The sequence below is a fragment of the Stegodyphus dumicola genome, chromosome 2 (assembly GCF_044657685.1).
Source record: "Stegodyphus dumicola isolate Sdum_Otavi_A_Nest chromosome 2, ASM4465768v1".
NCBI classification, from domain to species: Eukaryota; Metazoa; Arthropoda; class Arachnida; order Araneae; family Eresidae; genus Stegodyphus; species Stegodyphus dumicola.
Window position 1 is genome coordinate 32,091,374 of NC_140769.1, and position 14,728 is coordinate 32,106,101.

Here is a 14,728-nt window from a genome sequence, read left to right on the forward strand (position 1 = left end):
TAGATAAACAGATATATAGATAGATAGAAAACAAACCTAATTTATTACTTCCTTGTACAAGGTAAAGGAAGTATAGTATTCACGAAAAACTCAAAATATTTCAATGAAAATATCCAATTTGACTGCTACTGAATGCAACTTAATAATGTTTTTGTGTGACATCTGTACGTAAGGACAGAATAAATGACTTTTTCCTAAAACGAATTATAAAACTGAATTAAAATGGATTCAAAAGAGATTTTTCGTGCCATCTGTACGTACATACATATCTCACACAACTCAAAAATGAGTAGAGCGTAGACTCAGAATGTTAAAATTTTGTAAAGTTTGTAGTTGCGCACCTCCCTTTTTGGTTGCAATCAGCCACACCAAAACTATATAAATAAAGATGTAAAATATAAAAAATACGATGGCTTTGCTCTATGCAAACAGGCAATCTCTAAGCAATTTTCTGCAATTTCAGGATCTTTTGCCTTCGTGCCATTTTTTGTCAGATTGCTTTTCTTTTCCTGCTGCTTAAAAACTTTACTGCCGCTCTTCCCGTCTTTCTTTCTTTGAATAGAATGATGCAGAAAACTTAATCCTAAGTTAATCCTAAGTCTGAATTACTATCGTGTATGTAATCTTGAAGAATCTAAAAGAATAATGATTTGCCATTTGAATTCAATAAAGATGTGGAATCAAAACAGCTAAATTCTTCTGTGTCATCATTTCATGCCAAGCTTCATGTGAGTGCCTAACTGACAAAATATTATACCGGGTGGCCATAATTAAACTGACAGTGCTCACAGTGTTCTGTAGCGCGATCTATTTGCGAGAATGACGCCACATTTTGTAGGAAGATTAAACAAGACGGGGGACAAAGGATTCTGCGAAAAAACAAATTAGTTCCAAAAGTCACTGCTAGGGAAATATTTGGCGCTGTGTAATAGAAAGTAAGAGTGTTAACAAATGCAAAACAATACGGAAATTACTTTTTATTTTGCATTCAAATGAGGTTCAATGTGGCTGCCGTTGTTGTGGACCACATATAGCATTCTGTGCACAGTATGCACAACAGTAGAATGTAACATGTCTGCAGGAATCTCCCGTACAGTCCGTGATATGTTATCCTTCAACGTAGCCAGGTCCTGAACCACTCCTTGATAGACCTTGGACTTAAGGTAACCCCATAGTCAGAAGTCGCATGGGGTAAGATCAGGCGACCGAGGTGGCCATGCAGTTGGAAAGTAGCGGCTAATGACTCTTTCTGTTGTGAATTTCTGTCGTAGCATCTGTTGCACCCATACAGCAACGTCTGAAGGGGCTCCATCTTGCACGAAAATGATTTCCCCCAGGCATTGTCTTTGCTGAAGTGCCGGAATGACAAAGATGTTCAACATGTGGCGATATTTCTCTCCGGTAACAGAACAGGTTTCCGGTCCTGTCGGGGTAATGTTCTCATAGAAGAATGGACCTACGATAAATTCTGCTGTGAACCCACATCAAACAGTTATCTTTGGTGAATGTAAGGGAATTGCTGTGACTGCATGTGGTGGTTTGTCATTCCAAATTCGGCAGTTCTGGGTATTCACAGTTCCATTCAGGTAAAAGTGGGCCTCGTCTCCCCATAAGATTTTCCACGGCCAAGCATCATCCACCTCCATTCTGGCAAGAAAGGTGAGAGCAAGAAAAGTCAATCGCTTATCATGGTCGGGGTACAGTAATTCCTGTACATGGCTGATCTTGTATGGATAGAAGTTGATAATCTTTCGTAAGATTTTTCATACTGTACTGTAAGGTATATCCATATTCCGAGCTACTCCACGAGCGCTAGAGGTGGAAGCAATATTGTCTGGTCCTCTGTCGACAATTGCCGTGGCAACTGCTTCGATTGTATCCTGTGGTACAGGTTTTCGTCTCAGCCTGACTGAACCTTCAGAGAACCTGTTTTCTCAAACGTTGCAACCATTGCTTTTAGCCCATTAACTGACACAGGACCGTTACCTATACGCATTTTTTTGTTCGTTCTAAAAGCACGAAGAGCGGCTGACGCGTTGCACTGGTTGAGGTAAACGAATTTGACCAGGAATGCACGCTCGACTAAAGAAGGAGACATTGCATATAAACTTTCAATTCGATTGATTCGAAACCTAACTTATTGCCTTTTAAAACCCAAGCAGCTGACACTGTGCGAATGCATGTAACGTGAAATTTGAATTAAGAACTTCTTCTTCTGCTCAGTGTACGTGATATTGCAGATCACGAGACTTCATGTTTATGTAGATTTTATGCTTTTTTTTAAAAGTGTTGCCATATTGCACTTGAACTAAATCAGAAAACGTGCATAATAAAAGGTAATTTTATTCCGTATTAATTTACATTTGTTAACACTCTATTTTCTATTACACAACGCCAAATGTTCCCCTAGTGGTGACCTTTGGAACTAACTTGTTTTTTCGCAGAATCCTTCGTCCCCCCTCTTGTTTAATCTTAATACAAAATGTGGCATCATTCTCGCAAATAGATCGAACTACAGAACACTGTGAGCACTGTCAGTTTAATTACAGCCACCCGGTATATATATATATATATATATATCCACTCTGTTACTTGGTTCAGTGAGCTCAGTTCTTTTATTCTTATATGTTGGTAAACTGTGACTTTTTGCTTTAAAAATGATTGAATTATGTTGCTTTGATCTTCCGGTCATGGTTTTTATGCCTTTAGTTAATCTGCATGCAATAGTTGTAGAATTACCATCAATTTAAAAGTTGTTTAAGAGTGGCTAAGCCTAATTTTTTTACCACAGCAGCCATATTTGTTTACATCTGAAACATTAATTAATACATAGTGAATTAATTCTTTCTGTACCTTCAGTGACTTTTTGACACGTGGGACCAAAAGGAAATTTTTAATTTCATGCACCAAAAAAATTTGCCTTCTCGTACGCTGACCGAATTGCTTCTTTTTGCGTAGAAACTTTAATTGTAGAAATTGTTTTTTTGTTTAATTGTTTTAACTGTATTTGGCGTTTTACATTTTTCTATCTTTCAATTTTTAATGAAGATATTTTAAGTTTTTATGTATTTTTGCCTTGTGGCAAAGTAAGAACTGAATTAATTGAATGAGAAATATATCTCACATGAAATTCAAGGAAATAAGTTTAAGTCAAATGCAGGAAAAAATGTGCATAATTTAATATTACATACAAGGAAATCATGTGGTGTCATCAGCTTTTTATGTAATAAAATCAGTGATATCATATCATTTATCATTTATTAATGGTAATGCGATGAAATTCATTAACATGATTAATGTTACAGCATGAAATATCTGATTGCACTCAAATACCATCATAAATATGCCATTACTATTTTTTATTTTTTATTTATTTATTTATTTTTATTTTTTTTTTTTTTTTTTTTCCATAAACAGTTTTGTTTAGTAAATTTATACTTACGTTACTTTCTCCTGCAGTGTTTCACATTCCATAGGACTAGAAAACTGTATTTCAATAACAGTAAGATCCAATTCCTGAATTGCAAGGATTATCACATAAAACATTAATATATCATTACCTAAGGAACATTAACTTTTACATGATTAAATTTTAGGTTTACATTATGAACCTTAAAAATATCAATAAAAGAAATTGGGTACTTGTCTTCTGTAGCAACCTTGACAAGAGAGTGCATTTGGCATATTTCTGTATTGGCAAGAAAGAAATGGTTATCGATCTGCTCATGTGTAAGAAACAGTCACTAATCTGCACATGTGTGAGAAAGTTACCAATATGCATATGTGCAAGAAACAAACAGTTAACGATCTGTTTAGTAACTGCATTATGTTAAGATTGTTTTCATTGTAAACTCCTCTATTTTCAGGCTTTCATCTGTGGAGAAAAAGCTATATGTGATGTTTGGGGCATTAGTAGCAGCAATTTGCTGAATTGCGACCACCAGAAAGAGTCTGTAAGAAATAAAATTGCTGTTATGTTTATACATATGAATATATTTTAATGAAATGCTAACAAAATTGTATTAAATAAAATTTATCGGTGTGTTTAATAATAAAATAAAATTTTCTGATATGTTTATATAAGTTATTTTAAATGAATTGCTTAAATAATTGTATTATTAACAGTACAAAAAAGTCTCTCCATTTGACAAAAAATAGCACCACCAGTAAGTTATGGTTTAAACGCCCTCATGTAAAATGTCATATCGTAAGGCCGGACATATGCTAACAACATAACTTTAAATATTAACAATTTTGTATGAGCATCATATATTTTTTCATGCGAAAATGTTGAGTTTTGAGGCAAATGAGCCTCATTTACAGGAATGTTTGCTTTACTTCTTTAACTTGGAGAAATCTGCAGCTGAGGCACACCAGTTGCTTGTGGAAGCAAATGGTGAAGCTAAGTTAAGTAAGGCTGCCTTAAGTTAAAGAAGTTTTCATGAGTGGTTTCAAAAGTTTAAGAATGGTGAATTTGATATCAAAGAGAAAGAATGTATGGAGTTGAAGGCTGAAAGTGTATGAAGACATGGAAGCATTATTCGATGAAGATTCGTGCCAAATGTAGTAGAACTTGCACTAACATTAGGAATGACTCAACTAGCAATTTCACACCATTTAAAATCATTGGGCAAGGAAATTGGTTTCCATATGAATTGAAACCCAGAAACTTTCAACAGGATTTTTTTTTACATATGAAATGCTGCTTGCCAAGCAAAAACAAAAGGATTTTTTTGCATTGCATAGTCATTGGTGATGAAACATGGATCCACTAACGATAAAGAAAAGAAATCATGGGTACCACCTGGCCATGCTTCAACATCAACAACAAAGTTGAATACTCATGAAAAAAAAAAAAAATGCTGTGGGATCCACTTGGTGTCATGTATTACGAGTTGCTGAAACTAAACAAAACCATTACTGGAACTCTCTCTACCATACACAACTGATGAGAATGAGCTGAGTACACAAAGAAAAATGTGCCTACTACTACTCCAGACATGACAAAATTATTCTACAGCCTGATAACGCTCATTCACATTTTGTGGCACCGATTGAAACCTACTCGGAAACACTCAGTTGAGAAGTTTCCCTCTCTCGCTGTATTCACCAGGAATTGCTCCTTCTGATTAGTACTTGTTTTGATTGATGACACATGGTCTGTCTGAGCAGTGCTTTACATCATATGAAGATACTAAAAATTGGGTTGATTTGTGGATGTCCTTGAAAGGTGAAGTGTTCTTCCAATGTGGTATCCATATACTGTCAAAAAGATGGTTTTCACAATAAATGCCCAATTTTTGATAAGTGGCAGAGACTTATTTGTACGCTCGATACCTACAATAACTAATGCATATATATTCCAATAATTAGTAAAAGTTTTATTGTATTATGTTGTTGTTTTAACTGCACACAAAACAGCATTAAGTACAAATTTATATTAAATACCTTTGCTACATATATATTAACTTGTGTTGTATACATATTTGAATTAATTGCCTATTTATCATTTACGGTAGTCAGATTTTTACATGGATGTTCATACCATTTGGCAAAAAATCTCACTTTCTTAGGTCCATATTTGTTTCTCTCACCAAAGCTGCTACAGAAGATAAATATCAGAAATTGTTATATTGCATACTATATTAAAAAAAGTCTACGGAATTTTTTGGGGAAAATTACCTCATTAGTTATAACTTTTTCTCTTTGAAAGTAATTTTTTATAGCAAAAGTAACATCATCATTTTCAGTAAACTGGTCGACAAACCCATTCAGTTCTATAAGAATAAAGGACAATCAATTTTTCAACAAAATTCAAAAGGTACTTTCTGATTATCCACATTTTATAGAAAAAATTTCATGAGGCAATGCACTGTCACCAAAATATGCAGACCATAACCCTACTAATATGCATTCATGTGGCAATCCAGATATGTGGGGCTGTGTAGGAGCAGCGCAGGACACTAATGTTTCTTTTGCATTGACAATTATAAATGTTTGTTTCTCTTGCACTGTATTCTTTATTTTGTAAGAAAAATGGGACTGTGGAGTTTGCCAATTGATGCAAAAGAAAGTGTTCCATTTCTTCAGATTTCTGATGGCATTTTGCCCAAAGTTATGAATGCAAAAATTCGCATTCCATGAAGTTATGCATCCTAAATGATCAAATCTTATGAATCAAATTTTGTGCACTGATGCCAAATTTGGGAAATTCTCTGATGCTTTTTTAAGCAAAAACAGATCACTGAGTGCATGGGGAAAATGATAGTTTGCACAGTACCAAGCTGCACATAATGCTGATATCTGCAATTCGCTGATGTTTTTTTAAACTGAAACAGATTGCTGTGTATACGAGAACAACATAAAAAGGGTAAGTGTTTTATTATACATATTTCTTGAATTTTTAATTTCATTGATTAGTTGCTGTTTTATGTAATTCTTAGTGTGCTACCATTTTTAAAATGGTTGCTGCTTTTCGCATTTTAGCTTGGTGAAAAATTAGTTATTGGTTTTTCACGAAGGAGGCACAGATAATCAGAAATTACCAAAAAATAATATAATGACTGAATATATTGTAATAAAAATTATATTTGAGATAAGCCACACTTATTTTTTTTTAAGAAATAGCAAAAAAATTTTGAAATTTATTATGAAAACAAATTATTTTTTTATTTGTTATGTACAAGATTTATCATTAATTAAAAAAAATATTAGGTAGCATTATGCTTTTCAGAAGAATGGCACTGAAACTAAGCTGTTAGAAATATTTCATCCTTTTACGAGAGTTAAAATTCTCAATTGAATCAAACTAATAATCTTTTTACATTCCTTCATTTCATTTCAAAATTTTTAGATGTAATTTATGATGGCAATGAGTACATCAAATTGAAACTCAGTATGCCAAATTGTAACTAATTATTTCTTGTATCAGTATAAATGTTCTGTTTCAGCTAAGTAGGTATTTTGGGGGGAGGGCATCTAAAATACAGAGCATCAATCTGGAATGAAGAAACATCTTTCGCATGCTCTTCTGTGTGCATTTAACAAAGGTTCCATAGATGTCTATATAGTACTGTAGAGTTCTTTAGCAAATTTATGCTGCATATGAAGAACATCCTACTGCTGAAAGAACAGCTTAAAAATAGTTTAAAAGGGCAATAATTAAAAAATTCCTGGGATTCTCAGAGTTTTCTAAATTTGATGATAGCTCAACATCTACAGTCAACTAATGCAATTCCATGCAGCAACTTCCCAGCTGCTCCTCCACAGCTAAACGGAAGTGACCAGAAATTATACAAATATTTTCTGTTTGCTGTTGCTAATGCATGATATCATTACTAAGCATGATACAAATTGAAATCTCCCATATCTGACAATATTACACAAACATTGAATAACTGAACCAATTATCAGTTGTTACATTATATGCAAAATTTTAGAAGCCAAATTATTTATTTATAAGACTTTATTCTTCCAGCAATTATCTATTGGCACCACATAAACATGGCCTTAACCTGACCAATGATTATCAGGTGCTTTCGCATATACTGGATTTGGGAAGCTAATCAATATTAGCTAGCTTCATGTTAACATGACCACTCGGCAGCAATAAGTTCAATTATTGATTTATAATTTCTTTCAACAAATTATTCTAATTTGAATACTAGGAATAAAAATGCAAACAGAGCTGACAGCAGGCAATAAAATCTGCACAAGTAATGCTAGCACGTGGGAAGAGTTTTAACATCATCGGAGCCAGTAAAAGTGCTAACACTAGTCAAAAGAGATGGCAGGCAAAGTTTTACTCTACAAAGTGATTTTCTATTATAGAATTACCCTATACAAAAACAAAAGTAACAGCATATATTTATTACATATATAATTATAAGAGTTCTAATATCTTAAGTCATTGCTTGATAGTCTCTCTAATAAAATTAAAATTGGAAAATTCTTTAAAAAAGAGGTTATATTGTTTTACTTCTCATCTGCTGTTAAATTTTAAATCAAGCATTTTCTATAAAGTGTAACTTCTGACAACCAGCATTTAAATTTTTTTACTTAAAAAGGAATAAATTAACCTCAGTATAAGGAATAAAGTTTGAAAATAATTTAAAATTTTAATAAAAGAATTTCAGAAAAGTCACTTTGCTAAATTTCACATGAATTTTCAAGTTTATAAATTTTTGTCAATTATGCAGTAATTTTGATTAATGCCCAACTAATGAAATTTATTTTCAAAGCCATACTGAAATTATAATAAAACTAAGTTGTATCCCAGGCAGCACGTCTCCAAAAATATACGTATAATTTTGGTGAAATACGAGTATGGTATTTTTTGCATGTTACTTTTACGAAATTTATACGAATGAAAAAGGCTGACGTTACTGTTGACTCTTGATCGTTATTTTCCACACGTTATTTTTACGAAAATTATACGAATCCAAATGTACCGAAAAAAAACTAACGGCATAATGGTATATTTTATTCGTCACTTTTATGCATATTATACGAATACGAATGTTCTGAAAGAAACTACTGCCTTTATGGTATATTTCATTCGTCACTTTTATGGATATTTACGAAGTCTAAAAAGATTGAAAATGAAGTTTATTAATTCAAAATATTTAGTATATTTCTGGCATTTCGTTTTCCTTTTCCACGAATATGAAAACGGGGCATTCATATATGAGGCTAAAATTTTTCTATGAATTTTAACATGTGAGCTAAATCTTTACATGCATTTTTGCAAAAAATTATATTTTCTTAATTTAAAGATCTTCAAAATAACTTATTTATTTTTTTATATCAAATTTGTTACTTTTATTCATATCAACACTTACATTAATTTACACAATTTAATTTCTTTTATGAAAATCCTATTACCCATTTAACTGGAATAAGCTGTGTATTAAATTTGTGTACTTGCTGAGTTTGGTTCAATACTCGCCTTATTTTATTTAGCAAATGTGGGCAATTAAATTGGAATAAGACTAGCAAATATTTCATGTCGAGGAATAGAATAATTTTAGGGAAATTATAAAAATTTAGGGAAATTATAAAAAAAAAATGCAAAATATTAGGGTATTTTTTCGTTTCGCTGGCGCAAATCTTGCCAAGCAGACTTTATTGGCGACAACACACAGTATACACATAAAAAATGTTAACAAATGTTAGTTCTAAGAAATTTTTATTTTAAAGGCATAAACATTTTAATATCGTTTAAAATTTTGTAAAATGATAATAAATAAAGACAATAAATTTGTAGAAAGACATTAATTTGTATTTGTAAAAAGAGATTAATTTAAGAATTTACTGTGCTTTCATGGTACAACATTCTGATTCGCCGTTTCATATCACTTGACCTCAAGTGATCTCATCTCATGTTAAACTATGCTAATTCTCTCAGTAATTATCTACATTAATTTCAAGTTAAATCTTAATTTGGAATACAAGTTTAAATGCAAAAATTATTTCGTTTTGTATGAATAGCTTACTCAAATTATGTAAAACCGCAGTGCTTTACTTCACTAGTGCATTCTCATTAAAATTGATGAATTTAACCCTTGATTTTGCCTTTTCTATATTTTCGGGTGAGCGTGTGATTGCATCCTAATTGATTTAATTACTGCGAATGGCCTTAGGACATAAAATTGAACTATCTGGTAAACATTCTATGTAATTGTACCCCAGTATTGAAAGAAACATTCAGTCTGATAGAAATAGCTGCAACTTGTTTTGAAAATGAAACGTAAACGGTTACCAGCGAGGATATTCCGTTTGGCATCGGTCGTATCATTTTGGACGACTTTATCGCTTGTACCGGCAAAATGGAAAAGTACCAATATTGGTTTGACAAAGATAAGGTGTAATTGAATTTAATAAGTTGGAAATACTGTCTGTCTTTCCATGAGTTAAAAATAATTTCAAATAAAATTTCTCTTTTCAGTTTTTCATGTTATTTGTTTAATGTTATTGTAATCTGATTTATCATATTTAGTCACATATTCCATCCCTCTTTGCATTATAGTATATAATTCAAAGGACTTATCAGTTTCAGCAATATTTTTTTTTTACCAGTATACATTTTTTTACCATAAGTCTGTTTCTAAATCATATCCTGAAAAATTAAGGAGTAAAGTACACAAAGAAGGAAAATATGCAAGTAAATAATGGCATTTAGTCTTGTTTATGTGTCTAATATTTGTACTAGATTGTAAAAGTTATAAAACTCTATTAGCTTTTATTCTTTTTTAAATTGAGATGCTTCTTTGCACCCAAATGGTTAAAAGCCTTCCAGAACTGGTACTTTGATCTAACTTCTATTCCTAATAAATAATCCAGCTGCATACAGTTTACTCAATTTCTGCATTGTGTAAGGTCAAGAGTATTAGCTTTTTTTAAATATATCTTTTACAACTATTCCATCAGGTAGATTTCTTTCATATTTTGCCTCAATTGAGTCATCGTGCTAATTAAGAATTTATTAAAGTTAATATGTTAAGTTTTTGTGCATATAATTCATTTTAAGTATAGAAGGATTATGTTTTGGGTATCTAATTCAGAAATTTTTGGGCTGTTTTCAGAAGATTTATTAATGATTTATACCATATTAATATTGGTAAAAAAATTCTGTGGCTTTTATATGAAAGTATATATTTTAAAATAGTTGCATAATATGGTAGAGGTAAAAAGCTTCATGTGGATCATAAATTAATATTACATGGGAATTTTTCATTTATTTAATAAAGAAAATATTCAAGCCACAATTAACTTTTTTTCACTTGATTATTTGCATACAAAGTTTGCAGCAAATATCTCCTGCAACAGAAGTGACAATTTTTATTTTGCCAAGACAGGAAATTTAGTTAGTGAAAGCAGTAACCCTATTTTGAGATGTTAAATAGGAAGGCAAATTTTTGAATTTAAATTGATTTTTGAAGGAAGACTTCATTTAGTCTTGCTATCATTCTACATGCTTTTAACTTTTTTATGGTATTTATAATTTTATTGTTATTCAGCTTTTTGTTTGCTTAGAATGCACATGAATGTAGACTTAAAATATTTTATATTGAAAACTGAGATGCCATTGTTATCATAATTAAAGATTTTTGTTCTGATTCTGGAGGAATTTACTAATACTTTTGATTGTGTATTGGTTTCTGGTTTATTGAAATGTGTAAAATAGCCTGTTAATGCATATACATATGTTAATGACATGTAGTATATGTTTATGAAGTATTCTGTATTATATGTATATGGTGTTGTGATTAGTTTTCTGCTTACTCTTTACTTAAGAAAAAGTTATCTGTAAGAAAGCAACTATTCTTTACTATATGTAAGAGTAAAATTGGAAAGGCTAATGCAATATAATTAATACAAAATTAAGTTTTTTCTCGTGTACTTAATTACAAACATAGCTATTAAAGACTTTCTTAACCTTGCAGTTCTAAACAAATCTTTATTTTTTACTTGAAATTATAGGCATTATGTAAGGTATATAATTGAAATTTACTGTGTGATAGTATGAACTTAAATTTTTAATTACTGAAATGTAAATTTTGAAATATGAAATACTCAGTGCATTTTATATGCATCTTTTAATACTTCAACTATATTTAAAAACTGAAAACATCTGAAGTGTGAAATTATTACAAATTTTTCTTTTTCTTGTTCTCAAAACATTGGGTAACAAAGAATTCACTTTTACAAAAATCGAGCAGGATATTAAAGACAGTGAAATATAGAACAAATGTGGCGAAGCTGAATGAAATCTATGTTGAATTTTATTATTGAAAAAAATTATGCTCTTCGGATTTAATGTTAGTTTTTATTGTTTAACAGTAATTGCAGTTTTCAAATACCTGTAAAATAAACCTAATTCTTAAATTAATTTCATGTGTATTTCTTTTTTGTACTTCTTTTTCATGTGTATTTTCAAGTATTACAGTTCATAATATTTCAAACAACTTAAAATTTGATACTTGTTAATTTGTGTGGGATATGTTCATATTAATTTTATAATTTAAATAACTCATTGTCATATGAGCATAATCTAAAATGCACAGCATTTGACAACAAATTAATAAAAAATTAGCCAACTTCTAATTACTTTCTTTTGTCCAGGTGCCTCCTTTTAAATCATTTAATACCATAAAGCTATCTGATGAAAAAAATAATTGGTATGTCCACATCAACATGTACATTTATAATTATGTTATAGAAAAAGTCACATGACATAAATATTTAAAAACTTCAATATTCCTAAACAAATTAACTTTTTAAAATTTTATCTGGTATATAAGATAAAATAAAGAACATATTTAGGTAATTTTGAATTTGCATAACTTTATGAACTTATTTATGAAATTAACAGTTACATTGTAAAAGGGAACTTTTTAAAAATGCCTCGATAAAGTATTTCCTTTGTAGAGGTGAACTTTTAGTACTGATCTAATATATTTATAAGATTTTAAACTTAGAAAGACAACAATAATAGATTACAATACATTGCAAGACTGACTGATAAATTTAAAATTTTTACATATCATAATCATAATTATGTGTGTAACTAAAACAGATTTTGAAAACAGAAGTTACTCGATTAACTTACATGCAAATTAATAATATTTTCTTTAACATGTTTTTGATAAACTTAATTCTAATAAATGAATATATATATTTGTGTATTATCTAAAGATATGAATGCAATATTTGTGACATTAAACATTCATTTTCAAGGAAAATAAGCAAAAAGTCAACTTCGTAACTATTGGAAAAGGTAAGTTTTCTACAATATCCCTCCTGGTCTATATTTAACAATTTTAAAATTTAGCACACTCATTCAAATAATCTAAATGTATGATGTTTTCTTTTGCGCTACAGTCGTTTACTGAATTTGGTAATTAACTATATTGTACTTTAGATAGAAATTAAAGTAGATATTCTACGTATTTTACGATACCAAAAATTATATACAGTCAAAAGTCGTTAACTCGGACACCCATAATCCGGAATGATCTATAATCCGGACCTCAAAGCTAAAAACTTTCTGTGCATGCGCCGCTTTGACACATGCGCATGGGTGTTTACGCGTGTGCGTAAGACCTTTATGACTGCGCATATGCGTGTGCGCAAGCGCAGAATACGTTTTCGCGAGCTCGTTTAATGTATAACGGAGGGTATAAGCTAAAATGATCTAATTATCTATTTCAATTAATGTTGATGATTGCGTTGTTCCTTAATCTTTGAACTGGATGCGGCTTATTATTTTTTGCAGACTGTAAGAGCAATTTTATAAAAGTAAACTTGAACTTTCGATTATGTCAAATAGAATTTCTGATGCAGGAGCTCCCAAAGGATCTACAAAACGAAAGTATGTTTCAATGTCCATCAAACAAAAATGTAAATAAACAATAGCATTAATTGATTTAAAACATCGAATTGATGTTTATGATATTTATTGCATATTTTGTAGTCACTTTGAAATGAAATATTAAAAGTGATTTTCAGCCTTTAAGTGTTACGTAATTTTTGAATAGAAAAAAAAAATTTTTTGCATTTACTAGTGCATTCAAATTTTCCAGTTCTATATATATTCCATATTGCCGTACATAATTAAAAGGCAGATATGTAAGAATTTGATATAAAATGATATTTTACCTTTTAATCATAGCATGCAGAAAGTTTTTGCATAGATTTTTTATAAAAAATGTGAGATTAAAATAAGTACTGTTGGAAAATATAGCTTATTTTAAACCTTTTACTGCATCATCTCTCCTCCTTGAAATGTTTATTTAGTTTAGTTCTTATTTTAATGTAATATAGTAGTTACTTCTACTTCTTTTTCTTGCTGCCACTGTTTGCATTGAGAACGGACTGTTTCAACCTAATTAAGATGCAAAAACGAAAGTGATGTTACGTCATCTGAAAAGCCGATTCGTGCCGATAGCTGATTGGTTGCCATGAGATGACGTCATTCCTACTTCTGCTATAAGTATCTCGCGTCGTTCTGGCTCAACCCTTCTAGTTCCTGCTTTCCTGGCACTTGAGTGAGTGGTTTCCAGCCCCTTCAGAAGGATGCATGCAGTCCAGTGAATACAGTGCCTTGGTTCCGGTTTGCGGGATAGCTGTTCCTGAATAAAGTTCCTTGGTGCCTGTCCGCGGGATGATTGTTCTGGAATGAGTTCCCTGGTTCATATCCATAAGATGGCTGTTCTAGAATAAAGTTTCTTGGTTCCAGAGGCTACCATGTGAGTGACTGCCGTGGGCAGCATCCATGTTCTTCAATAAAGGCAGCATTTAAAACACGTGAGCGGCGATTCCTCGTGCAAACGGAGTTAGGCCGGTTTTAAGTGTTTTCAAGAACTTCATTTAAATTTTCAGGTGTTTTCTCAACCATTGATTATGGACTTATTGAATGTGTAGCCAGCTTCATTTTTAAGCCGCATAATTACTGTTTAGGACTTTTTGTTTGTATTGAATGCCAGTGTTTTGGAGACCAGGTAAAAATATTATTTGATGAATGATGGTTATATTATATTTTTCCTAAGACTCTGATATTGTTGAAATTTATTTTCTGTGTTTTTATTCTTTATTATATTGTTAATAAATTGGTTAAGTTCAAAATCTTTTATTGTCTTCAATGTCTGCACAACATGATATCTCAGGGAGCTTTTATTGCTACTACTGCTAAATGTTTAATTTCTTTAAACTTTAAACTTTGCTTTAG

At 31.1% G+C, this 14,728-nt stretch overlaps 1 protein-coding gene across 5 annotated transcripts in view; it reads right to left on the reverse strand.

Annotated features, from left to right (window-relative positions):
- The window catches only part of LOC118192119 (serine/threonine-protein kinase ATR-like), a 391,326-nt gene that overhangs the window by 328,726 nt on the left and 47,872 nt on the right, over positions 1–14,728 (reverse strand). For all 5 annotated transcript variants that reach the window (XM_085810548.1, XM_085810547.1, XM_085810546.1 and 2 more), the window contains 2 exons: positions 5,683–5,777; positions 3,443–3,516 (listed from right to left, as the gene is read on the reverse strand). In XM_085810548.1, coding sequence (XP_085666674.1) covers positions 3,443–3,516; positions 5,683–5,777 — 169 coding nt within the window. The remainder of the gene's footprint in view (positions 1–3,442; positions 3,517–5,682; positions 5,778–14,728) is intronic.